We start from the raw sequence: 25,322 nt of genomic DNA, 5'->3' as shown, positions 1-25,322 counted from the left end.
GTTGTCTCTTACCTGGAAATTGATGAAGTGCATGGTTACGTCGGAAGATCGAAAGGTGGACTCTGAAAGAGGTAGGAGGGGGAATGGTGGACGGAAGGGGAGTGAATAGAACGATAGTGAAGGGAAGGGTGGAGGAAGCAGGAAAGCGTTGGGATGGATTCACTCAGAAAATGTTGAAGGTGAAGGCATAATGTGACTGAATTGGGCTATGACTGTCTCAGAAATCCGAATTGAGATTCCAATGCCATAAGTGAATGCAGCGTATGTACAGTCTAGAGAACGACCACCGTTTAAACACTCAGAACTACCATAATTTCCATATTCCTAGCTCAATCTCCTTAGACGGGCATATAAAGCGTACCGTTGTAGGCACATTTGATCTTCACCTCGGGTTGTGGGTTATCCTGGCAAATCCATTTCGTCCCAGGAGCGCTACCATTGGCATTGGAGTTCAGTACAGCATGGCCCTTCTCAGGAATAGAGCCATTGACTCTCTGAAGCTCCAGAGTAAAGAGATTGAAGTTCGGAGCACCCTGAGGGAACTTAATGTAGTACTCTCCATCATTGCAACGAGCACTCGACTTGGGCATTTGCCCGTAATCCCTATAGTAGGGGTTATTGGTCTGGATGCGTTGGGACCTGGGATGTTTAGGAACTTACCAGATCAAATTGCAATCTGTTGGTGTGTCATTGGGGTATCTTGGGTCGGTGACAACGAATTGCATGGATGCTCCAGGGTCTGAGGGACCCGCTATGGCAATGAAATCAGTGATTGCTAGGGAGCTGCTCCGTCTGGTAGGAACAGCAAGCGTCGAGCCTGCTGCAAGAATGGCAGAAGCGATGGTGAGCTTCATAGTGACGTTGACAATTGAGATTCAGACGGAAGTATTGCTAACAGATGGAACTTGATTGTGGGGAGACGCCCCCTTTATACTTCTTGAGCCGTGCAGCTTCAATTGTGGGGCTTGAATCTACATGTGACATGACCATACCATGCATCATCAAATCTCAGATCGATTGCATTGTGGGCACGGTGGAGCAAAAACGAATCCCACTGGAGGACGGCTCGTACAGTCTGACTGAGTCAGTTAGGCAACTTCCAAGCTTACAAAGGATTGAGTACAGTCTATTTTGAGGTTTGTTTGGTTGGGGATTTCAGGCTTCCAATCATGGCAGATGGGGGACTGGATGATCATTGCTATAAACAGACCGTTGTCTGGGCTAAGCCTCCGGGCACAGGATGCAGATGCAGTAGTATCTGTATCACCTAATTTAAGACTTGTTTATTTACATGTCTAAAGTAGTCCGCTAAGCCGCAGTTTGTATGCGTATGCAGCTTACTCGATGTTCACTATGGTAACCATCAAATGAGACATGCATTTACGAAGGGACTGATGATCGCCAGCATTTCGTGTTTCAGGTTCCAAGGACCCAATTAATGGTTCGATTGGGCACCCAGACATCCGCCTAGGCCTTATGTTCTGGAGCCCTTCGATCCTTTCAGTATTTTGCAGCTTCTAGAGGATCCCGTGAAGTGGTCGAAGTGGTCGTCTAGATATGGGATTGATGTGTAGTAGCTGCTTGTGTATTTGTATTACGGTTTCTGTACTTTTTGATTCGCTCTGTGATTGTAATGCTGGTCCCCGCTGTACAGCCCCAGTCCCGTCGCGATCGTCACAAATTCCGCGCTTTTCAAGCCTCACGACAATCGGCAGAGTCTTGGGAACCTCCACGGGATATGCAGGAGGATGTCGAAACCGCCAAGGCCAATCCCTAAGTCCTGGACATCAACCCTCAAACTCCCCAAATCGGCATTCCCCCCGCGCGTGTCGCCGACCGACCAGAAGAAATACCTCAAACGATGCACCGATGAGCTGTACGCCTGGCAGCGCCAGGAACGTCCTGCCAACAAACCCTTCGTTCTCCATGATGGTCCGCCATATGCAAATGGTGAGTTGCATATTGGCCACGCGCTCAACAAAATTTTGAAGGATATCATCTGTCGTTTCCAATTGGGTCAAGGCAAGCGGGTGCGATATGTTCCCGGCTGGGATTGCCACGGCTTGCCCATTGAGCTGAAGGCGCTGCAAGGTCTGCGCGAGATGGGTGTGGCGGACAAATCGGTCAGTGCGGCGGTGATCCGCAAGTCGGCGCGACAGCTCGCAAGGCAAACGGTCAAGGACCAGATGAAGGGATTCCGCGGGTTCGGAGTCATGGCTGATTGGGATAATCACTGGAAAACCTTGGACAAATCGTTTGAAATGCGACAGCTTGGGATCTTCCGGGAGATGGTGGATCGAGGCCTCATCTATCGAAAATTCAAGCCGGTGTATTGGTCGCCGTCTACAGGGACGGCACTGGCTGAGGCGGAGTTGGAATATAAGGATGACCACGTCTCAACCGCTGCGCTCGTCAAGTTCCCTCTGATGACCATCCCGGAACATCTCTTAAAGGACCCGTTGCTTCAATCAAAAGATGTGAGCGCGGTCATCTGGACAACCACGCCATGGACCCTGCCTGCCAACGCTGCAATTGCCGTCAGCGAAGGCCTGGAGTATACGATTGTTCATTCGGAAACGCATGGATACCTTCTTGTGGCCCAGTCACGAGTCGAGTACCTCCAGCATATGTTAAACGAGGACTTGGATATCATTGTACCATCGATTCTTGGATCGGAACTAGCGGACAAGACCACCTACCGAGCTCTGTTCAAAGGCCCCGAAGCTGAAATCCAGCTGATTATCGGTGCACCTTTTGTAACTGCAGATTCTGGATCTGGATTGGTTCACTGCGCACCTGGTCATGGTATGGACGATTACGAAGCCTGTCTTGCTCGTGGCATTGAGGTCTTTGCGCCTGTCAATGATGATGGTAAATTCACCGAAAAGGCAATGCCCCATGACCCTGCTCGCTTAACTGGAAAAGCGGTGCTTGGAGAGGGCAATGAGGCTGTTCTAGAATATGTACAATCACAAGGCCAACTCCTCGCTCAGCACCGTTACGATCATAAATACCCCTACGATTGGCGTTCCAAGCAGCCAATTATTATCCGGGCTACTGAACAATGGTTCGCTGATGTTGCCGATATTCGCAGTAATGCGCTGAAAGCACTCGAGAATGTCCGATTCGTACCCGAGGCTGGTAAGCACCGACTGGAGAACTTTGTGAAGAACCGCAGCGAATGGTGCATTTCGCGACAACGTGCTTGGGGTGTACCAATCCCTGCTATCTACCACCGGCCCACTGGAGAAGCGGTTCTGACCAAAGAAAGCGTGTCGCATATCATGAACACCATTGAGGAACGAGGCATTGACGCCTGGTGGACCGATAGCGCCGATGATCCGGCCTGGGTACCACCATCGCTACGAGAAGACGCTGGAGGCTATCGACGCGGCACAGATACGATGGATGTTTGGTTCGATAGCGGCACTAGTTGGTCAGAAATTGACGTTCCCATGGAGGGACGCAGCCACCCCGCAGATGTCTATCTTGAAGGAAGCGACCAGCATCGTGGCTGGTTTCAATCGGGTCTCTTGACTTATATTGCCCACCAGCTCGCATCTGGCAAGACTGGCGTGCCCCACGCACCTTTCCGTAACCTGATCACCCATGGTTTTACTCTAGATGAAGATGGTCGCAAGATGAGCAAATCCATTGGCAACACCATCGCGCCCCAGACCATTATGGATGGAACCCTCCTGCCTCCTCTAAAACCGCGCAAGGGTAAAGGCAAGAATCAGGCGGAGAACCAGGGTCCGACCTACGATGCACTGGGCGCTGATGCTCTTCGCCTGTGGGCAGCTAGTAGTGACTACACCCGTGATGTCGTGATTGGCAAGCAAGTTCTCCAGACCGTTCACACCAGTCTCCACAAGTTCCGTGTTACGTTCAAGCTTCTTCTTGGCGCGTTGGCTGATTTCCAGCCAGAATGCATGGTGCCATACATGCAGCTGCAGCACGTAGATCGAATCGCCCTCAAACACCTGTCGGACATGGTCCTTGCATCCCGGAAATCCTGTGAGAACTTTGAGTTCTACAAGGCTGTGAGCATAATGAACCGATGGGCAAACCTGGAGTTTTCCGCCTTTTACATGGAGGCTATCAAGGATCGACTTTACACCCTGGGCGAGAACAGCACTAGTCGCCGGGCGGCCCAGACCACCCTCTTCTACATCTACCATCACCTCCAAGAAGCCCTTGGCCCCATTACCCCCCTGTTGGTGGAGGAGACCTGGGAGCACACCCCTCACGCCATCAAGTCGGTCAGTGAGCACCCCTTACGACGCATCACCTCTGCGCCCGCGTCCGAATGGCAGAATTCCTCCTTGGATGAGAATTACCTCGAGCTTGTTGCTATCCACTCGGTGATCAAGCACCTGCAAGAGCAGGCCCGCGGAAAGAAGCAACTTGGTTCGTCCTTGCAATCATTCGTGCACGTGGTCCTGCCTGGTGACACGGGCACCGTCTTCCACCAATACCTCTCCGAGCTTCCCGATCTCTTCGTTGTCTCATCGGTGACCCTCGGTCACCCTGGCGACTCGGTCCCAGCAGAGATTTCACAGGCTGAGTGGCAATACGAGGAAGCGTGTGAGCTGCCTGATGGACCGGGACGGGTGTATGTCTACGCCCCGCGAGCGTCCAAGTGTAACCGGTGCTGGCGGTACGCAGTGCCGGAGCTGAAGGCCGAGAACGCGATCTGCGACCGGTGTGACAGCGTATTGGACGAGCTCGAGGCATCCGCATAAACCCACCTGTACTATATAGATTCCTGCATGTATCATATTGATCATTTCTCTTCTCGCAATTATTGGTTCGCACTGCAGCCGTAGTGTTCCCCTGCAGTATTTTAGTCATAGAATCCACGCAAACCCGAAACCTGCAGCTTTATTTCCAAAATTTTCCAAGATTTTGTTCCGCTTTCGTTGCACCTGTATCGATGACGACAGTCGTGATGTAAACAAAAATCAAGATTTCCCTCGTATTTCCTTCGACCTTTCTCACTCCACAATCTCAATCTTTTTCTTCTTCACATTCATCTTTTTACCTGCCAATATGATCGTGCCTGACTTTGACGACTTCCCGACTCCCACCATGTCTTCATCCACCAGCTCAGTGGCGCCGATCCCCACGGTCATCCCGAACTTTCCGATCCTCCAGGGGATCCACACCACTGGAACACGTACTCTCTGGTAAATCCAGAACAGCCCAGAAACATGCAAGAGATCAACTAACAGCTATACCAGGGTCGTGACTGTGCTCATGGGCATCTCCGCCCTAGTCTTCTACAGCCTATCTGCCCGCGCTCCCCTGGTAAGGGACCTTCAAAAATAGATAAGCATCCTAAGCTAATCCAACCCCACAGCCAAAGCGGGTCTTCCACACCATAAGCGCTTTGATCACCACTATCGCCTTCATCACCTACTTCGCCCTCTCAACCGGCCAGGGTGTGCAATTCAACCACCATCGCATCACCCACAAAAACAAGCATGTCCCCGACACAGCGGACGATGTCATCCGTGCCGTTCTGTGGCTTCGCTTCGTGAACTGGGCTCTTACCATCCCCCTCTTACTGACGAACTTCGCCCTCGTCTCCGGTCTCCCGGGCGCGAACCTCTTTGCTGCTATTGCTGCAAACTGGGTGATGCTCGCAACTGCTGCGTTCGGCTCGTTTGCCGGACACACCACTGCCCGGTGGGGCTGGTTGACGCTGTCTTGCATTGCGTATTTGACTATGCTCCACCATGCTGGCTTCCACGCACAGCGGGCTGCACAGAACAAGGATTCCATGACGAGACGCTTCTTTGGAGCTTATTCGGGATCCGCCTTCTTCGCCTTGGCTCTATTCCCGATGTACGTTTTATTTTACTTCCCCAGCCCGGTGGCGTTGTTAGATGTGCTTGGCTAACTCTCGGCAGCGCTTTTGCGGCGGGCACTCTTGCCTTGAAGATTAGTGTGGACACCGAGACTATCCTGTATGCTGTCCAAGATATCTTTACCCAGGGACTTCTGAGCTACTGGCTTGTGGTGTCGCATGACAGTGCGCAGGGAATGTAAGTTGAAGCCTACCACTCCCGTCGTCATCCTTGCTAATGATGATAGTACCCTCCACCTGGATGGATTCTGGTCTCACGGAATTGGCAATGAAGGCGCCATCCGGATCGAGGAAGAGGGTGCGTAAATCAACTACGTGCTCCACTTCCTCCCACAGAACACGAAAGGTGCTGCAGTGATCAAATTGTCACGGGGACCAAAACAGTTTACAGGACTTGATGGATTATGGTTAAGCGTTGCTTACGATCCAGGTTACCAGATTGAGAAAGGCCAGACTGATTTTCGTTTTATCGGATTCATTTCGGTTATGCTGCATGTAAAATAATCCATGCCTTAGTGGGCACTTGCCCGCGTTCACTCCATGAATCAAAAGCTTCAGATAATCCTCGCTGCAACTCCTGTAAAACTATCCGTAGCGCCTTAGCCGTAAAAGAATACCGAGCAATAATGACCCATACTCCCCATCAATGCCTGTGCTGTTTTAATGGCCTTTCCGTCAAATCACCCCAGCTCAAATCAACATTGACAATATTTACCCTGTTTCAATTATCTTCTTTCCACCAATCACCTCGGCATTCAAGTCTTTCTGCAAGTCAATATTGACAATACCAACTGGTACAGCTCGTAAATCACTTTCCTGGGGATATTGAACAGAGACTCCCTTCATAGACAGTGGCAGCCAGAGCCCAGCATCAATGCACCGACCCTTGAAATGAAGGTATCGCAACTTCTTGGGATCAAACCACTGAATGATCGGATCAGCATCGATAACAAATCCGCTCAATGTAAGTTTCCGGATTGAAAGGCGGCGACTCGTTCTTCCCATTTGCATAGCAAGGACTTTGGCAACTTCGATGCAATTCTTGTCAAGGTATTCTCCATATCCGATATCACGGTGTAGTTCACCACTGCCATGATTTCCACTTGAAATAATCAGCGACCTATGCAAGGTTCCTTCACGTCCCGTATGCCATACGTTCAAGCAATTGGGAAAAGAACTCACAAATAAACTGGTCCACCACCCGTGCTTTCATCAATGGCCCACCCCTCCTTGATGTCTTTCCATTTGTCCTGAAGGATCCGATTGACAATCTCCGGCTCCAATACCATCTCGAGCTCAAGCTCATCCAGCTCCGGGTTCAACCACACAGCTCGCCAAATACACCTTTGAAACGACTGCATCATCCCGGTGATCTTGAGCGAGCGCAGGTTCCAGAACTCGCAGAGATATTTCAACTCATCGTAAGTGCGCGGTCCGACATCGTCATCTCTATTGAAGTGATAGGGCCAGAACAGATCAAGCCTAAGTCTTTCTCTATTCCGTGGAATCATAGACCAATTAGAGCCACCACGAAATTTAAGCAGTGGGTTTTCCAGTGTTGCGATTTCAGTGTCGTACTCGGTGACTCCTGCATCTGAGCTTACACAGGTCGTCAGTGGAGTGGTAGACAGGCAGGGAGAAGTTGGCATCGAAGTTGAGACATGGAGTCGCGACACAGAACGGGGAGGTGAAGCTGGCACCACTCTCTTTTCGATTCTTGTCTGTCGCGGCGGAAGCTTCTTCTTCAGAGAGGGCAACTGTAGCGTACGTGGCGAACCAAATGGATGGGGCGGTCGAGTTGGCGACGGAGAACGAACACGATGGCCCAAATCTCGGAGACGAGACGTTGCCGCTGTCACAGTCTTGTTGCGGCGAAGACCAGAAACGCCTTTGATGTCGGACATGCTGAGCTTGCGACGACGTTTGGAAGTTGGAGTTACTTCTGGTTCTTCCAGTGGATTCTTCTCTCTGTCTATATTTTGCACCTTTCCTTGTTCCTTGGCGTGCGGCCCTTCTTCAGGACCCAGGTTGAATGGAAAGCATTTATGGAGGTTGAGGTCGAGATCGAGGTCGAGCTCTGCGGTATGTTAATTTTAGTTCCTTGGTCTTGTTGGGCACGGGAAGCAGGATGGTAAGGGCAGGAGGTTGAGGAAAAAAGAAACCAAAGGATATAAAATGAAATTAGAAAGTAGATGACGGTGTGAAAAGTTTAAGAAGCTTTTACCCTCATCCAGTACTGGATTGCTCATTCGTTCCTGATAAGCTTCTGCATCTTTCCAGAACAGCCATCCCATGAGGGTGCAACTCCAGTGTTCTGGGTGATCGTCCATGGCGGAATGAAATCAGTTATAGTGAGTGTGTTGAAACAGAAGACATCAAGTGGTCAACATGAGAAAAGAAAAGAGCGACTGAGTGTGAGATCCCATGGCGGCCTTGTTGAGGCAGGAGCTGTTAGGCCATAGATCGAATCGGTGGTATTTCAACCATGACCACTATGTATATCTACCATACTACCTATGATATAGACAAGCATAGGATGGCTAAGTCAATCAAGGATGACGTTCATGGAGCTGGATCAGCTGAGCTTGTCGAGGTCCTAGCGCTGAGGGATTGTCAGACCATGATTGGTGTTTCCATACAGTGCGATCAACAAATTCGAGTTGACTACCATGAACCTAGCATTGCAAAATCATGATACTAGACATTCCAGAAGAACCTACGTTTACTCATGAAAGAGGTAATGGCTGATACTGGACTTGCTTTTTCTCTTTTCCCTTCCCGTTAAATACATCCATGGAGCCTTCTGGGGGAGAAATCAAACCCGCAAGTCATTTTTTTGATCCAGCACAATAAAAAACACCTTTTAAATTTGGGGGGGTGGTAAAGAAACTCGGAACTAAATCATGCGTGCATCATTCTCAATAGCCTAGTACTTCTTGCCCTGGCGCAGAACATCACCGAACTCCTCAAGAGGAGAGCGGATGAGCTTAGTCTCCTTCCAGAGGTTGGGAGTGAGGAAGCCGTAGGTGTTGACGACGGCAACGAAGGTGGCCTTGAGGGTGTTCTCGAGGGTCTTGGTGGAACCGGAAGAGGAGGTGTAAGCATCCTCGACACCGGCGAGCTGGAGCAGACGCTTGACGGCGGGGGAGGCGACAAGGCCGGTACCACGGGGAGCGGGAATGAGCTGAAGCGGTCATTAGTAAGAGGTAGCCAAAAACCTGTCGGATCAAAGATTGCACATACACGGACGGAGACGGAACCACACTTTCCACTCTGCTTCACGGGCAGAGAGTGAGGCTCACCAAGGTTGGAGCCCCAGTATCCGCGGCGGACGGGGAGGACAGCGAGCTTGGCAATGGTGATAGCAGCACGGATGGCGGTAGCGACTTCCTTGGAGGTCTTGATTCCGAGACCGATGTGGCCCTCACCGTCACCGATGAGAACGATGGCCTTGAAACGGGTACGCTGACCGGCACGGGTCTGCTTCTGGACGGGCTTGATCTATAGTTCGAGAAAACATCGAATTAGTCTTGAATATCCCAAGGTAATGCGGTTGCGCTCTCGCGATCTAAGGCGGTCGAGGGTCGCATTGAGATTTCATTCCCTTGCGGTTCTGCGATTCCCAATTGTGCGCGCGTTTGATCGGTTGTCGTAGTCGTACCTTCATAACCTCATCCTTGAGCTTGGGCAGGAAGAAGTCCACAATCTGGTACTCCTTGACGGGCAGAGAGTGGAGGTAGATCTGCTCCATGCTGGTGATCTTGCCGGCCTTGACGAGACGGCCGAGCTTGGTGACGGGCTGCCACTCCTTCTCCTCCTGCTTGCCTCCACGGCGGCCACGACCACGGCGACCACGGCCACGGTCACCACCACGGTCGCCACGCGAACCGAATCCACCACGTCCACGGGGAGCAGCGTCAGCCATTTTGGATGTATGTGAGGGCGACGGGAAGGGGTTGTTTTGTCGAATTGGTCGTCGGAGACTTCGATACGGGTGTTTGGCACCGAAATTTGCGGGTGGAAGCTAAGCGAGGCGGGCTGCCCTATGCGGTGCCCTAGCCCTATTACTGTTTCGAGGTGAAAGAACGGGTATTATGTAAGAAGGCGTCTGGATTTGATGGCACGTGCATATGATTAGATAAGTCATCTTCTGGTCAGGTGACGGATCCACTTGGGTTCAAGATCTTCATCAGGGATATCAGTACTGTTATGGATAAACTTGCAATATAGTATAGAGACGTTCAAGAAATCGATGAACAATTTAGCGAGGTGAATTCAAAGTGCAATAATTTTCTCAAATTACATCATCTTCAATGTCGCCTCCGTTTATGTACGAAAAACCGATCCTATCCCGTCGGATCGGTTTCCTAATTCGGGGTCGGGAGTGTGGACTTTGCACTAAATCCTGTTGAGCGGGCAAAGTTGACTCCGCAATTTAAAGATGTCATTGCCCCAGTCTTGATCTTCCACTTGAACCCTCATTCCTGAACTCCTTTGTTGATAGCATTGTATTGCATTTTAGAGTCTTATCTCCTCCTCTACAACGTCTTCTTTCACACAATGTTGCGCTGGTTTGTTTATCTCCCTTTCCCATTTCCTTATCTTTACTGACCGAGATGATCGATGCAGGTACCAAGCCAAATTGGCTGCAAGGCCCATTTTGACCACAAGCATCAGCAGTGCGGTACGGTCTCCTCTTCGAATTCAACCCCTCGATTACGTCTAATATACCATACAGGTATTGTTCGGCAGCGGAGACATCCTAGCGCAGCAGGCCGTTGACCGCCGAGGTCTCGAGAAACATGACTTTGCGCGCACCGGTCGCATGGCTCTCTACGGTGGAGGTGAGTCGCGTCCCCTCTATGATATCCCAATGGCGTACTCATTCAATGTTCTTAGCTGTATTCGGCCCTGCTGCCACCCAATGGTACCGTATCCTCCAGCGTCACATAAACCTTAAGAGCAGAGCCGGCACCACCATTGCCCGTGTTGCAGCGGATCAAATGGTGTTTGCTCCGATCCAGTTAACCTGTTTCCTATCTTCAATGTCCATCATGGAGGGATCTGACGTAATGGAGAAGTTGCGCCATTCCTGGGTTCCCAGCTATAAGGCCAACCTGCTGGTCTGGCCATTTGTGCAGGCTGTGAACTTCACATTTGTACCCTTAGACATGCGTGTTCTTGTGGTTAATGTGGTCAGCTTAGGTGAGTGGTTTTTAACATCTTTGACTGTTATTGGGTCATCTCTTTGTCAATTCTGTACTGATTTCCTTTAGGATGGAACTGCTTCCTGAGCCTGCTAAACAGCGGTGAAGAGTAGAGCTGATTTACTTACCTTTGAGATCTTTTACATTAACTTTCTATGCTTTATTGGCGGGTCATTAGCATTCCTTATAGAGGGTCTTCGGTCGGTTTGGTCTGATCTCTATGCTGGGTTTCTGTTTCTGTATATATAACATGACTATAAGGGAATTTCTTTTTTTGTGTGCTGGAAATGGGACTTCATGGAGTTATTTTCATAAAAGATGTATATTCGCAAACAGAACGAATTCAATACTGATCTACTGGCCTCTGGTGATGGCTATACTGTATTAGGGCTGTGCGGCCCGACCCAAAGAGGCAAGAGTTTTTCGCCGCTTTTTTTGAGCGGAATTGAATCTCGAACTTCAAAACTTCGGTGCGGGTCCCTATCGTGTTGCCCAACAACCTCTTTTCTCCCCCACGCTATATTGCCTGGACTGCCTGGAGCAGATCTCTCTGTTTCATCTCACTTCTCCGGCCTCTCATTTGCTCTTGCTCTTTCAGCATTAGCGCTTATCCGATACAACCCAAAAATCCCGACCTTCTTCTTTCATCTCCCACCAACCCCATCATGGCCGCCGTCGCAGAGAACGGCCACCCCGTGGCTGACGAGAACACTGCTCCCGCCGTTGGTCCCTCGGCCGATGAGCTCGTGACCGTCTTCCACAACCCTGAGAACTTCAACGTCAAGCACCCGCTCATGCATGAGTGGACACTCTGGTTCACCAAGCCCCCCAGCGGCAAGGTCCGTTTTTCATCGCTTGCCACTTCGACCGAATCTCCCAATCGCTGACCTCGATGATAACTAGGGCGATAACTGGAATGATTTGCTTAAGGAAGTCGTTACATTCAGCTCCGTGGAGGAATTCTGGGGCATCTACGTATGTGCCCAACCCGACGGCCGAGAACCACAAATTATGCATTCGGACCTGTTCAACAGGGAGAGAGATATATTACATAACCACTAACCCTCACATTTTCTCATAGAACAACATTACTCCCACCTCCGAGCTGGGCCTCAAGGCCGACTACCACCTCTTCAAGAAGGGCGTACGACCGGAATGGGAGGACGCGCAGAACAAGCACGGTGGCAAGTGGTCATACCAGTTCAAGGACAAGCGCTCCGTCCCGATCGATGATCTCTGGCTGCACGCGCAGCTTTCTGCAATTGGCGAGACACTGGAGGCCGACGATGACAACGAGGTGATGGGAGTGGTCGTCAACGTTCGCAAGGGTTTCTACCGTGTCGGTCTGTGGACACGTACCGTCGGCAAGGGCATTCCTGGCGACAAGAGTGCCCGTACCCCCGCTCAGGGCAAGGAGGTGTTGGAGGCCATTGGTGCGCGGTTCAAGGACGTGCTCCGCCTTAAGGAGGCGGACGTGGTGGAGTTCTCCGGCCACACCGACAGCGCGCACAGTGGTAGCACCCGTGCCAAGGCCAAGTACACCGTTTAAGCATCGGATCGAATCGAGGACACAAGGGATTTATTTCAATTTCGCCTTTGATATGGTATCCACGTTATTAACAAGGGAGATATGGTGCTCAAGTCGGGGTCTCATCTTATGGTGATTTCCCCATGTGGCCTGGGCTTGAGAGCGGAGTTGCAGAATGAAGGAAAAAAGTCAATGATTCCCACCTGGCAGTCTCTTAGCACCTGCTGCATTTTCTTGCTTCGTCGGCAAGATTTTCCTTATTTTTTTCTTTTTATTTTTTCCCAGTGACGACCCTGATTGCTTGCGACATGTATCTTACCCTACCAAACGCATTTTATGAGGCATATGTCGTTGGCCATGCTGGTCTGTTGTTTAGAAAGTACGTCATTATAGTATATTCAATTTATTATGAATTGATGAATGTCAAATTCCACAAGTAGATCAGAGCGAGGTGCTCTCGATTCAAACAATCCAGGGTTATCTGTGGTCTGTAGCTTTCAAAGATTAACGTAGATTGTCAATTGCCCAGCGTATTGTTCCATATTCATCTGAAGTTCTGGGACCGGTCTGAACCTCCGTATCAATTTGTTCGTTATATATTGCCGGGTATCCTCCCTCCTTTTATATATATCTCCATCGACAATCTTCCCACTCTCGCAACGCCCCCGGCGGGGCAAGTAAAGTAATCCGTTCACAATGACCTTTAATGAGCTATTAATTTGTCATATTCAGATAATTCACTGAGGTCGTGGATGTACCCGTGGACATACGATCCAAATCTTGCTACATGACCGCGCAACTGGGAGGATAAGTCGTCCCTTCGAAGCATTGGGAATCCAGCTTTACCTTTTTAATTCCCGTAACACAAGATGAGCTCAGATATACAAACACCATGGATGTGGCTTGACAATGTCACAGAATTGGGTCAGCATGTCTCATCAACAAGAAGTCTGTGTTCCCAACCTGCCCCTCATGCCCGTCAATGGATCTTCCGCGTGAAGCGGCGGTAGTCAGCATAGTCGCAGATAATTCTACTGTATTTGCCATAAATGCACAATCGAACACTTGAGCCTGGCTGCTGGTTTCTTTACTAAAACTTGATTTTCCCGTTTGCAGCCTTGCCCTTGCCACCACACATCGCGATATCTCAACATGGAGACAGTATCTGTCCCAGCTCTAAGCTGGACCCGAGGCATACTCATCCTACTCGTCACAGCACTCTTAATCCTATATTGGTATATTCGCATACCATCCGATATGCCCAAAAATATTCCCACAGTTCCTATCTACATATCCCTTATAGGCCTCTGGAGCGATATGGGCCAAGACACAATCTATGACCGCTGGCTCCGACCACCTCTCGAGAAGTATGGTGCCGTTCAAATTTGGTTCGCGGGCCGATGGAACGTTCTCGTGACACGGCCATCGTACCTTGTGGATATGTTCCGACATGAAGATGTGTACGCGAAAGCGGGGAGCCAGAAGAAGATCCCGTGGAGTGTCATTGCGGCACTGGTTGGTGACAATATTATCAATGCACATGGGGAGAATTGGAGGCTTTTTACTTCGATTATGAAGCCTGGTTTGCAGAGGCGGATCACGGATTCAGGACCGCTGTTGGAGAAGTCGAGGTTATTTGTTGATATTCTGTTAGGTGAACAGCAAAAGGGAGAGGTGGGCGTCCCTGTTAATGCTATCATTCAACGATGGGCGCTGAGCTGTATGGGGTTGAATTTTATGGGCGTCGATCTTGAGGTATGTCTACGAGAAGAGCTTTATCAGTCTACTTTGGGGCTGTTTATACTGACAAAACCAGTCTCTGGAAAAGCCCGGGCAGCGTCTCGAAGAACTGCAGACGATCATCAAAAGGACTCTCTTCAAGCCTCTCTTCTTCAACTTCCCTGACCTGGACAAATTCCCTTCTCTGTTCCCCCAGCGGAAGGTGGCATTCGCAATCATGCAAGAATTTGGCGATCTTCTTTGCGAGACCGTCCGAAAACGCGCACCAGCAACCCACGAAGGTAATGGTACGGAGCAAGTAGTTGACCTACTCGATCGTGCTCTCAAAGAAGGAAAAATCACTGAAGAACAATACCGCAATAACCTCAAAGTCACTTTCCTAACCGCCCACGAAAACGCACAGCAGCTCCTGAACTCCGCCTTCTGGGAACTGGGCAATAACCAACCCATTCAGAACAAGCTCCGAGCCGAGATCCTCGCCATGGACATGCTCAACCCCTCAACTGAGGACGTGAACTCAATGCCCTACCTATTCGCTGTCGTCCTCGAGCTTCTCCGCCTTTATCCCCCAGTCTCCCAACTCATCAATCGAGTTACAACGTCCAAGGCCGTTATAGGTGGCGACATCGTGATCCCAAACCACACATGGGTAGGTTGGAATGCGTTCGGTGTACACACAGACACACAAATATGGGGTCCCACAGCCCGAGAATTCATCCCAGAGCGCTGGGGAAGCGATGTGAAAACGATTCAAAATGCAGTCCGTAGCAAAACGACGCAGTGCCACTTCATTGCATTCAATGCACACTCTCGGAAATGCCTTGGCCAAGGCTTTGCGGTCCTGCAGATGAAGATCCTGCTATTCGAGATGGTCCGGCGAATCGAGTGGACGGTTGATCCAACCTATGAACTGAAATTGACATCGGTGAGTGGATTTGGAAACACATATGACGCGACCCCTACATCTAAAGTAAGTTCTCGGCTGATATCTTGACAGGGTGGGATATTAGCGCCATTGATGCTTCGCGTGATCCTGCAAGAGAGGAAATGAAAGCAGCGGATGGAAGGTATCGACCCGGGTGAGCTAGCTCTGATAGCTCCACCATGACAGACAGTGTCTCCTTCTCAAGAACTCTGGTCAGATCTATAGGATGGAGACTGTCAGCAGACTTGTATCTACCGCTATAGATGATAAATCAGCCTCTTCCTACCGGGCACACATCATTAGTCACATTGGACCTAAATCTGAACTCTGTCACCGGCAAATATGGGTAGCAACGGACGTAGTACAGAAACGAAGCATGGCTATGTCGGCGCCAGCGAGAGTCTATCCTTCATACCATAATTTCAAAGCATAAAGTATGAGGGGAAAGCCACCTGCTATTTCTGCCTGACTTTTGAGTTGAGCCAGACGTCTTCTTTCCAGGCGATACGTCTAAACGAAGCCTTGATCCAATGATCAGCATGTCAGAACCGCCTCCGAAGAACTATTACAAGGTCGCCGTGCTGATTCATGAGGGCGCCGATATTCTCGACTGTACAGGCCCGATGCAAGTGATATTGCATGTCACTTACAACCACAAGTCAGACGATCCCGATCCCGTTTTCAAAGTCACGACGATTGCACAAAAGAGTATAGTTCACACAGCTACTTTCCTTCACATCGAACCCGACATCCTATTACCAGATGTTCTGGATAAGATCACAGAGTACGATATCCTCATAGTCCCCGGTCCTTCACTATCAATGATACAACAGTTGATCAAAGACCCCGACATCCCGGAACTGGATCTAATTCGCCGATATACCACTTCAGAACCTTCCCGCTCTCGCATTCTCTTCTCCGTCTGTACGGGTGCATTACTTCTAACCGCAGCAGGCATTCTATCCGGATTAACGGCCACAACGCACCATCTCGCCCTATAAAATTGGGAGAACTTTGCTCTGTTCACGACCAAGCCAAACCCACAACACAAGTGGTACATCGACGATTCGTCGATGGAGGAGTGATGAAAGGAACCAAAGTGCAGATTATATCATCTGGAGGAATCAGTGCTGGAATCGACGCTACCATGTATATCGTATGCAGACTTCTCAGTGCCGAAGCAGCATCGTTCGTTTCTGAGGCAATAGAATATGGATGGATGGAGCCGCTAGATGGTAATTGGCCTACAAAGTTTCACTGTGTCTTGGATTGAACGGTGCTTTCAAGTGTCTAGGTGGCTTGTGGCGAGGTACTTGAGAACTGTTCGTACACATCCATTCAAGTTCTTTCTTTTCACCATGTTTGGTAGGCTTCCACAGCCTCGGGGATCGAGCTCACTGAGGAGGAATTCAATCGTACAAATATAATCAAGTGCAGGGATTGTGCTGCTTTTCATCCTTCAAATTATCACCTTGGTCCGTCATGTTCTACGGGGCTGCTCCTAGACACTAACCAAGGCCAGAAAGCATTGTCTGTTAGTGGCTTTGTGGATGGTTGATACGTGCTGAATATTGAGTAAGACCACGAAATGATCTGGATCCAGGGCTTGGTCAAATTGGACTTCAAGCTCGGTATGGCAAAGATGGTCTGGCCCGTGATGCTAAATTATGATTCCGAAGAATGTGCATTGTGATGTACGGATAGCTTCATCCCCGCTTAAGTAGCAACTGCCATGACGTCGACGATCTATAATTCAAGGCCCATCGGAGCTCATCTTGCCCCTTGCTATCTTTGACACCCCTCTCCATGACTCTATTCTGCCTAAAGGATGATAAAGTCAAATCTTCACGCTGATTTGCAGTTCTTTTAATGCGATCTGACTCAGCTCTCGCGGGGGCAACCGGAGATCCGCTCTTGTGACCTGTGGTCTTCAACGGAAGATTCAGGAAGTACTAATTGTCTCTTGAAGTCGCTCTTTTCTGCTAGAACTGTAACAAAAAAAGCTTCTCACATCTGTAGTTCATCAGAGTGAGGAAGCCAATACTGCCCAGATGGAGATCCTCGTCCTGGGCCTACCCAGAACGGGTACCCAGAGTAAGCAACGCAATCCCAGGGGGGATCGTAACAAAACTACTAACACTGCCAGGTCTCGCAAGCGCTCTTGAACTAATTGGCTACGGAAAGGTCTATCACATGAAGGAGAACTTTTTAAGAGGTGACCATAATTTCTGGTCCAGAGCCATGGATGCCAGATTTGCAGGGCAAGGCAACCGCGTGGACCGAGAGGACTTCGCTAAGCTTTTCGGAAGCGAGTACATGGTAAACTCTAACCTACCCAGCAGCCTTGGAAACGAGGAAGAAAAATACTGATATACATTCGCCCCCTAGGCAGTGAGCGATTACCCCGCCGCTAGGTTCTCCGACGAGCTAATAGCCTCGTATCCTTCGGCCAAAGTGGTCCTACTAACCCGCGACCAAGATGGATGGATAAAGTCAATGGAAAACACGCTTTTGCATGCGTGGAAAGCGGAAAAGAAAGCTGGGACTGAAACAGAAGATAATACCCAGTCAACCCGGTTCGCACGTAATGAAATGGTTCGCAAGATCCAGACCTATGTTTGGAAGGATGACTTTGGAGCCAATGCGCGCCAGCTGTTTGTTGAGCACAATGAGCATGTGCGTCAACTTATGAAATCCCGACCAGAAGACTTTCTTGAAGTTAATATCGCAGAGGGGTGGCAGCCGCTTTGTCGTTTTCGGGGGAAAGAGATTCCTAATGAGGGATTTCCACGGAAAGATGATTGGACAAGGTACAAGAAGAACGTTCAGAGGGGATTGAATGAGACGATGATCTAGATAATCACAATAATCAGCTGAATATTAATTGGGTTCCCGGGGCTGAAGCACACGAGCCCCTGTGGATAAACGGCGCACTTGTTAGGATTAGCGACCCCGGCCATATATATAAGTGGTGAACACACCCATTGGCCAGCAAGTTCGGCCTCGGAGAGATTTCCCGCATCGGTTTCAGTTCCCTGGCAATGAGCGGAGTTAATGGTAGCCCGCTATGTCGTGAAGTCCGAGGTTTCACCGGAGATCTTCATAGGGGCCGAGAGCGCAATGCCCTACTCCATGCTCATGCCCTATGTAACCTTGGAGATCAACGTGATGATCTTCTGTAGATTTCAACTAGATCTGATGTTCTTGCAAGGATCATCTTGCCAAGCACGGAAATGCAACTTTAATAAAATGCTTAGCCGGCGTGGAGTCTGACGCGCGTGCGTCAGGAACCAACCGGATCTCATACATTGATAAGAACCAGTCCGCGTGAGCTGGAGTAAACCTCAGGAAAGAACGGCCCTAGAAGCGCACGTATGGCCGGTCTCGGATTGCGAATCTCATGGACGGGCGTATTAGCCTTTCAGAGAGCGCGTTGTTGAGTAGCCAAGGGCTTGGAGGTGCGCCCTTCGAAGCAACTAGTCCCCAATGATCCTCGCGATGAGTCTTGTCGTTGGTGGGATCGGTGGGACTCGGATGCGGGCTTTCCCTATTTGCTGCTTTCTCGGTGAAGCGAGCGAAGTCGGAGCGATAAGGTGTGCGTCTGAGGTTTTATTTATGCGGGCGTCCCCGTCTGACAGACTGGGTTCCTTTTTCTAGTTTTTGGGACTTTTTTTCTCGCAACTTTCATAATGCTTCTCTCCTGACCTTGAGGTGGTCATTTCGCTTCTCATCCAAGTCTACATCTCCCCACACCATGACCAATACGCTCGACACCTCGAAACCTCCTTATCTGTGAACCGTCGTGTCTTGGCAAAGGCGCCAGACTCCACATCCTCCCATCGCCTGCGCGCTCACCCGCCACGCCGTTACGAGAGAAAAATACCCCGGAATCGATGATCTGGGTCACCAGGTCATTCTAGACAGCCAAAAAGTTAAGCGCTAAATCAAGAAGGTGCTGTGCATTGGATATTGCCGGCTGCTGCAGGCATTCGAGCTTGAATGTCTCGATCAGCGTGGATCTGCCCTTTGGCCCCCCGCATGCCCAGACCAGCGCGACTAACAATGGACCGGACTCCGGGGTAGCATCAGTCCTTCACCAAGCTTACAATGAGACAATCTCCGAAACCTAACGGGATCGTGTGGGCTGGTTCGCTCTTACATCCACAATCAGGTCGACAACGCGGGGAAATGCCCCAACGTTGCAATGAAAGTGGCGACAATCTGGCAATATCTCTGGGCGCAATCAGCTTCCTATCAGCCCGGGGAAATCGGGGACGAAACAGCGATAGGGTCACGCAATGTGGCAACCGAATGCATCTTTTCTCCATCCCTTGCGAGGTCAAAGCGGACCGCAATTCCAAGTCGGCTTATTGAAACACCTAAGCCTTCTACGCATATCCAGGTACACTCCCTGTGTGGCTTTTCGCCGAACTCAGGTACAAGCCTATCCCGGCCAGAAAAAAAAAACGCCCGACTTTGCCGTCCACGGCTGAGGATTAGAAAGAATGGAAGAATGGAATGAAAGTTCCGGAGAACGGATTGGTCTCCGGCTGAACGCCAAGACTTTCTGCCCGTTCCATGGAGATTCGCCACGAGGTGAACGGGACTGGAACCTGACTCCGGCTGCAGTATACCAGAATGGAGTCTTGCTAGGGTTTTTTGGTCACCGGCATTCTCCGACAGGTACTGCCGGTGTGATTCGCCCTGATAAGGGTGGGGAGCTTGGAAGTTTTTTTGGCCCTAACCTGTCTAGACTCGCGCCCCCGGGATGGCAGTTTCTCGGTTCTGATTGATCGGGACACATCTGGCAACCTCTTGGCACGTTGCTTACCACTGCACTATCAGTCATATCGAGGACTATTTTGCATTCGTGTTTCCATGTCTGGGGTTACATCGGCGCATGGGCGGGATTACGATTCGTTCCGCGACAGACACTTGCCGATCGCATCCACGGAACGGGAACTTCGCTGGGAACAATTGTTTTTTTTTATTTATTTCTGTCGCGTGAGTGGGACCTAGCTCTGGTGCTAAGATGGCGTCCCATTCATTCAAAAGTCTTGGCCTTTGATATTTTTTTTCCCTCGGTTCAAGCGCCGATAAGACTCATCCCCACAACGTCTCGGGTGTTTGGTAATAAAAACTGACTATATAGTATACGGTCGTGGTCGCCCGTTGCTTGGATTTTTCTGTCTCTTTTTTTTCTACGTCCATTGTGCCACTCCTGGGAGACTAGATTGCGATCGCAGGTAATCTGAGATGTCTAACACAGATAAAGTGGCTGAGGTTACCCCTCCGTATGTACTTCCAACATCCTCCCATCCTGAGGCGAGAGTCTGACTCATTCTTCCAGGGCCTACGCCAATGATGCTGCCGTTGAGCAGGTCATCGTGACCGACGAGAAGCGCGCTTTCGATATGGATAAGGAGGCTCTCTCGGTTACCGTGGACGGCGAGGAACCCAACGACGATGAGAAGCGCACCCTTCGCCACGTCGCAGAGAACCTGCCCGTCTCCGCATGGCTGGTGGCTATTGTCGAGCTGTGCGAGCGATTCACCTACTACGGAATGTCTGGCATGTTTCAGAACTATATTCAGCGTCCTCTCGACGGCAGTGAGGGACGCGGTGCTCTCGGCATGGCTCACCAGGGTGCTACTGGTCTGACCACTTTCTTCCAGTTCTGGTGTTATGGTATGACTTCTTTTAAGGGCTTGGTTGCTAAATAAACAACGGCAGCTAACTCATTGCTGTATAGTTACCCCCATCCTCGGTGCCATCGTCGCCGATCAGTACCTCGGAAAGTACAAGACCATCGTCTGGTTCTGTGGTATCTACCTCATCGGTCTCTTGATCCTCGTCTGCACTTCCATCCCTACCGCCTTGGAAAACGGTGCCGGTCTGGGTGGTTTCATCGTGGCGATTCTGATCATCGGTCTCGGAACTGGTGGTATCAAGAGTAACGTCGCTCCCCTGATTGCGGACCAGTACAAGCGCAAGAAGATGGCCGTCTCCACCACCGAGAAGGGTGAGCGCGTGATCATCGACCCTGCCCTCACCATCCAGCGTATCTACATGATCTTCTACGGATGTATCAATGTTGGATCCCTGTCTCTGCTTGCTACCCCCTACATGGAATTGTACATTGGTTTCTGGTCCGGTTACCTCCTGTGTCTGTGCATGTTCGCCGTTGGTACCCTTACCTTGGTCCTGGGTCGCAAGTACTACGTCGTGCGCCCTCCCCAGGGTTCCATTATCACCGACGCCTTCAAGGCCCTGGGCATGATGATTATGAACCGCAACATGGATGCTCCCAAGCCCAGCTGGCAAATCGCCAACGGCAACGCCGAGGTTTCCCTGCCCTGGGACGACCACTTCATTGACGAGCTCAAGCGTGCTCTCATTGCTTGCCGCGTGTTCGCTTTCTACCCCATCTACTGGGTCGTGTACGGCCAGTTCTCCGGTAACTTCGTCACCCAGGCCGGTCAGATGAAGGGCCATGGCATTCCCAACGATTTGATGCAAAACTTCGACCCCATCTCCATCATTGTGTTCATTCCTCTACTTGAGACCCTCGTCTACCCCGCCATGCGCCGCCTGAAGATTCCCTTCCGCCCTATCACCCGTATTGCCCTTGGTTTCATTGTCGCCTCCCTGGCCATGATGTACGCCGCCATCGTCCAGCACATGATCTACTCCGCCGGACCCTGCTACGGCCACCCGCTCTGCACTGCGTCTGAGATCGACGGTACCGCCCAAGGCAACAACGTGCACATTGCCATTCAGACCCCGGCCTACGTCTTCATCGGTATCTCCGAGATTTTCGCCTCCGTCTCCGGTCTAGAGTACGCCTACACCAAGGCTCCTCCTTCCATGAAGTCCTTCGTGCAGTCAATGTACCTCCTTACCAACGCCTTCGGATCCGCCCTCGCCGAGGCCCTGACCCCTGCTGCTTTCGATCCTGCCATCATGTGGATGTTCGTTGGTTTGGCCTGTGCCTCTTTCCTGTGTGGTATCATCTTCTGGTTCGTGTTCCACCACCTCAACGCACAGGAGGATGATATGAACGCTCTCGATGCGGACGACGGAATGCCCGAGGCCCCTATTGAGGAGGAACGTCGCCAATCCATGAGGCAGTAGATCTGTATTTATTCGAGTTTTTGCTTTCGGGCTTGCATTTGCACTGCGTGGGAGCAGGGTCTTCCTGCGTCTAGACTGCTGGGCAGATATGTGGGACGAGATATGAGTTAATCCATACCTAATAAGGTAGTAAATAGTTAATCCCTATATTATATAAATAAAATTCAAATGTTTAAATATTCAATCAGTGCTGTTTTGCAATTTTCCAATGTTCCAACAATCGGCCTTGAAAATGTTGGAAGCTAAAAGGCAGATCGATTCTTCAAGTGCAGGTAGCCCCGCCCCCACCTACGGAGGCCCCGGAGCCCTGGAGGTATCTAGATGCCTAGATCAATTGATGCCAATGCGCTGCTATTTTTGGGTCCCGAGGTCTGTCTCGCACTAGATATTAGCGCTGGCTCAATATGAGCTTGACTTGAGTTTTAAAATGTGCCAGTTGATTGGTCTTGACGTGCCCTGGTGCATTGTGGTAGGTGGCTGATGTCCGCAAACGATTCAGCATGTATATATTATACCCAGGCAACACACCAGGTGACACCCGGCGCTTCCACGGATCTCTGTCTGCTTGCAAAGTGGACACCAGGCATCGTTATTACTGTATATACTTCTACCTAGGATCTAGGTTTCAACCCCGAATTATGTAGAGAAAGATAAACCCGCTGTGCACAATCATGACGTGCAGACTGGTTGCCACCCGGCCTCGATATGTGACATGTACTGGGTACAAGAGATATGGTGTGAGCATGTATGAGTGGCCAAGTACCGGTTACTTTAGTGGAAATGCTTTCCCTGACGTGCAAGGGTTGATCCACTGCGTATCGCCGATCCGAGCCTCATAAATAGAACAGCGTGCAGCATCAGCCACAATCATTCCGGGGCCAAAGGGGGTTCCACTGTAAGGAGGCCAACACCCACGCAGGAACCTTTTCCGTTGCATTTATTTCCAATTCAACTTGAACGTCATCAAATTGACTTTGTATTAATTTTCACCTCTAATTCTAATAAACCCCTGACTATCACTTTTTTGGTGACAATCAAAAGTGAAACATTCTGCCCTTTCTTTCCACCGCCGCCTGCAACTCCACTTCTCCCGTCTCACCCTTCTTCTTCCACTTCAAACCTGAAACCCCTTGCTCGTCATCTTTGTTTATCCATCTTAATCTGTCATTATGAGTGTGAGTCGTCAATCGCTGGATTTGGTCCCTTGTGTGATGAAGTTTCTGACGACGGTAGTACCAGAGCTTGGGGGATAACAACCAGGGGGGCTATGGCCAATACAACCCCTATGGAAGCCAGCAGCAGCAGAATCCGTATGCCAACCAGGAGCAGGGCTACGGATATGGCGGTGGCTACAACCAGGCTAGTGCTGCTGAGCAAGGCAATGGTGGATATGGTGAGCTGTAACCAAACCCGACAGAATCGCAATGCGCTAACCCAGCCCCCTTCGCAGAAATGTCCAACATGCAATCTGGAGGCGGCCCGACCGCGATTCTCAACAAGTGTAAAGAGATGAACGATGCTATCACCGAGCTGCGCACCAAGCGCGAAGGCCAGCTTGTTTCTGCCCAGAACGCCCTGCTGGACTCGAGCACCGGCAAGGAGGACCAGTCCGCCCGCCAGAACGTCGACTACATTGAGGATGAGATTAACACTGCCCTGCGCTATCTGCGCGACCAGTTCAAGCGCATCAAGGAGACTCCTGGATCCGGCGACTCCCGTGTGTCCGGCCAGGTCGAGAACGTCAACCGCAACCTCCGTCGCGAGATCGAGCAGTACCAGCGCACGCAGTCCGATTTCCAGAAGCGCCTCGAGGAGCAGGTGCGACGTCGTTACGAGATTGCCAACCCCGAGGCTACCCCCGAGGAGTTGGAACAAGGTGTGCAGCTTGTCCTGGCCGGCCAGGAACAGAGCTTCGCGGTATGTTTGGAACCACTACATCTTAGTGCTGCTTAACACATGGCCGTTTGACTGATATTATTTTCACTTTAGGTCCCCGGCACCCGTTCGCGCCAGGCCAACGATGCCCGCCAGGCTACTCTGCAGCGATCCGCTGCTATCCGCAAGATTGAGCAGGATATGATCCAGCTTGGTCAGCTGTACCAAGAAGTCGCGGAGTTGATCCACCAGCAAGAGCCCGCAGTCACGCAGATCAACCAGAGCGCTGAAGAGACCCACCACAACGTGCAGGAAGCCAACACCAAGCTTGATGGCGCCATTACCAGCGCCCGCAATGCCCGCAAATGGAAGTGGTACGCCTTGGGTATCGTTAGTAAGTTACCCCACTATACCCCTCTATGAATTCGACTGACCAATATAGTCCTGATTATCATCATCATTGTCGCCGTTGCCGTCGGTGTCACCGAGGCCAACAAGAAATAGTCAATCTTCGCGCTACGAATCCCATTTCCCTACCCCTGCACGACCCTTCTCCCCCAACTGGCATGGCATCGACTCGACTCGCATGGAATCACGATCCAAATCTCGCCCAGTCCTCATTACTCTTGTGTTATCATTCAATTCCCCTATGTCCCATGCCCTCCAACCCCTTCGTTTCTATACCACCTTCTCGCATCTTCCGATCTGTTCTTGTTTCTGTGTAAAAGCAATGCTCGACTTCACTTCTTTCCTTGTGTTTTTCATTTTCATATTCCTGCTGCTGCCTTCGCGTCCAGCTGCGCCAAGACGGACCACCGTAAGCGCTTAGCTGATCATGACTTGTCTTGTGCTCCTTGGACTCTCTGAGCAACCTTCACCGCCACGTGCGACGATGCCCGGGGTCCATGGATGTATATACTAGAGTGTTTGCTTTCTGTCGATGTCGATGCCCGGTTGTTTGGCGCTAGAATCTATGTAATACTGTATTAATTGATGTCTATACCTAATTGTAATCCTGTCATTAGTTATGCGCTGGTCAAT

The 25,322-nt window shown here is 50.5% G+C and overlaps 12 protein-coding genes across 12 annotated transcripts; 9 read left to right on the top strand and 3 right to left on the bottom strand.

The window, feature by feature from the left end:
• Nucleotides 1–338: 338 nt before the first annotated feature.
• N7484_011972 (uncharacterized protein) lies at nucleotides 339–854 on the bottom strand (the record flags this gene model as incomplete). The annotated part of the gene is made up of 2 exons (XM_057122359.1): nucleotides 339–603; nucleotides 661–854. The coding sequence occupies 2 exons, from the start codon at nucleotides 852–854 to the stop codon at nucleotides 339–341; spliced, it is 459 nt and encodes a 152-aa protein (XP_056968113.1).
• Nucleotides 855–1,748: 894 nt separating this feature from the next.
• On the top strand, nucleotides 1,749–4,745 carry N7484_011971 (isoleucine--tRNA ligase ISM1; the record flags this gene model as incomplete). The annotated part of the gene is made up of 1 exon (XM_057122358.1): nucleotides 1,749–4,745. The coding sequence occupies one exon, from the start codon at nucleotides 1,749–1,751 to the stop codon at nucleotides 4,743–4,745; it is 2,997 nt and encodes a 998-aa protein (XP_056968112.1).
• A 307-nt stretch (nucleotides 4,746–5,052) lies between these two features.
• Nucleotides 5,053–6,178, top strand: N7484_011970 (opsin family protein; the record flags this gene model as incomplete). The annotated part of the gene is made up of 5 exons (XM_057122357.1): nucleotides 5,053–5,189; nucleotides 5,244–5,310; nucleotides 5,363–5,850; nucleotides 5,916–6,050; nucleotides 6,100–6,178. 5 exons carry the CDS (start codon nucleotides 5,053–5,055, stop codon nucleotides 6,176–6,178), a joined length of 906 nt encoding a protein of 301 aa, XP_056968111.1.
• A 405-nt stretch (nucleotides 6,179–6,583) lies between these two features.
• Nucleotides 6,584–8,202, bottom strand: N7484_011969 (uncharacterized protein; the record flags this gene model as incomplete). Its single annotated transcript, XM_057122356.1, has 3 exons — nucleotides 6,584–6,974; nucleotides 7,055–7,949; nucleotides 8,097–8,202. 3 exons carry the CDS (start codon nucleotides 8,200–8,202, stop codon nucleotides 6,584–6,586), a joined length of 1,392 nt encoding a protein of 463 aa, XP_056968110.1.
• Nucleotides 8,203–8,798: 596 nt separating this feature from the next.
• N7484_011968 (40S ribosomal protein uS5) lies at nucleotides 8,799–9,797 on the bottom strand (the record flags this gene model as incomplete). The annotated part of the gene is made up of 3 exons (XM_057122355.1): nucleotides 8,799–9,056; nucleotides 9,116–9,373; nucleotides 9,534–9,797. 3 exons carry the CDS (start codon nucleotides 9,795–9,797, stop codon nucleotides 8,799–8,801), a joined length of 780 nt encoding a protein of 259 aa, XP_056968109.1.
• Nucleotides 9,798–10,432: 635 nt separating this feature from the next.
• On the top strand, nucleotides 10,433–11,192 carry N7484_011967 (Mpv17/PMP22 family protein; the record flags this gene model as incomplete). Its single annotated transcript, XM_057122354.1, has 5 exons — nucleotides 10,433–10,443; nucleotides 10,502–10,556; nucleotides 10,611–10,716; nucleotides 10,772–11,077; nucleotides 11,149–11,192. The coding sequence occupies 5 exons, from the start codon at nucleotides 10,433–10,435 to the stop codon at nucleotides 11,190–11,192; spliced, it is 522 nt and encodes a 173-aa protein (XP_056968108.1).
• Nucleotides 11,193–11,744: 552 nt separating this feature from the next.
• N7484_011966 (eukaryotic translation initiation factor 4E) lies at nucleotides 11,745–12,628 on the top strand (the record flags this gene model as incomplete). The annotated part of the gene is made up of 3 exons (XM_057122353.1): nucleotides 11,745–11,918; nucleotides 11,983–12,054; nucleotides 12,161–12,628. The coding sequence occupies 3 exons, from the start codon at nucleotides 11,745–11,747 to the stop codon at nucleotides 12,626–12,628; spliced, it is 714 nt and encodes a 237-aa protein (XP_056968107.1).
• Nucleotides 12,629–13,759: 1,131 nt separating this feature from the next.
• xanG (cytochrome P450 monooxygenase xanG) lies at nucleotides 13,760–15,398 on the top strand (the record flags this gene model as incomplete). Its single annotated transcript, XM_057122352.1, has 3 exons — nucleotides 13,760–14,362; nucleotides 14,424–15,272; nucleotides 15,345–15,398. 3 exons carry the CDS (start codon nucleotides 13,760–13,762, stop codon nucleotides 15,396–15,398), a joined length of 1,506 nt encoding a protein of 501 aa, XP_056968106.1.
• A 413-nt stretch (nucleotides 15,399–15,811) lies between these two features.
• On the top strand, nucleotides 15,812–16,273 carry N7484_011964 (uncharacterized protein; the record flags this gene model as incomplete). The annotated part of the gene is made up of 1 exon (XM_057122351.1): nucleotides 15,812–16,273. The coding sequence occupies one exon, from the start codon at nucleotides 15,812–15,814 to the stop codon at nucleotides 16,271–16,273; it is 462 nt and encodes a 153-aa protein (XP_056968105.1).
• A 1,050-nt stretch (nucleotides 16,274–17,323) lies between these two features.
• Nucleotides 17,324–18,128, top strand: N7484_011963 (sulfotransferase family protein; the record flags this gene model as incomplete). Its single annotated transcript, XM_057122350.1, has 3 exons — nucleotides 17,324–17,366; nucleotides 17,419–17,591; nucleotides 17,661–18,128. 3 exons carry the CDS (start codon nucleotides 17,324–17,326, stop codon nucleotides 18,126–18,128), a joined length of 684 nt encoding a protein of 227 aa, XP_056968104.1.
• Nucleotides 18,129–20,528: 2,400 nt separating this feature from the next.
• On the top strand, nucleotides 20,529–22,406 carry N7484_011962 (peptide MFS transporter; the record flags this gene model as incomplete). The annotated part of the gene is made up of 3 exons (XM_057122349.1): nucleotides 20,529–20,566; nucleotides 20,623–20,960; nucleotides 21,025–22,406. 3 exons carry the CDS (start codon nucleotides 20,529–20,531, stop codon nucleotides 22,404–22,406), a joined length of 1,758 nt encoding a protein of 585 aa, XP_056968103.1.
• Nucleotides 22,407–23,575: 1,169 nt separating this feature from the next.
• N7484_011961 (syntaxin) lies at nucleotides 23,576–24,785 on the top strand (the record flags this gene model as incomplete). Its single annotated transcript, XM_057122348.1, has 5 exons — nucleotides 23,576–23,581; nucleotides 23,640–23,799; nucleotides 23,857–24,323; nucleotides 24,396–24,675; nucleotides 24,724–24,785. 5 exons carry the CDS (start codon nucleotides 23,576–23,578, stop codon nucleotides 24,783–24,785), a joined length of 975 nt encoding a protein of 324 aa, XP_056968102.1.
• Nucleotides 24,786–25,322: the final 537 nt, after the last annotated feature.

This window comes from Penicillium longicatenatum, assembly GCF_028827895.1.
Source record: "Penicillium longicatenatum strain IBT 33135 chromosome Unknown contig_7_segment0_segment0, whole genome shotgun sequence".
Classification (NCBI taxonomy): domain Eukaryota; kingdom Fungi; phylum Ascomycota; class Eurotiomycetes; order Eurotiales; family Aspergillaceae; genus Penicillium; species Penicillium longicatenatum.
This window is presented reverse-complemented; position numbering and strand designations above follow the sequence as displayed.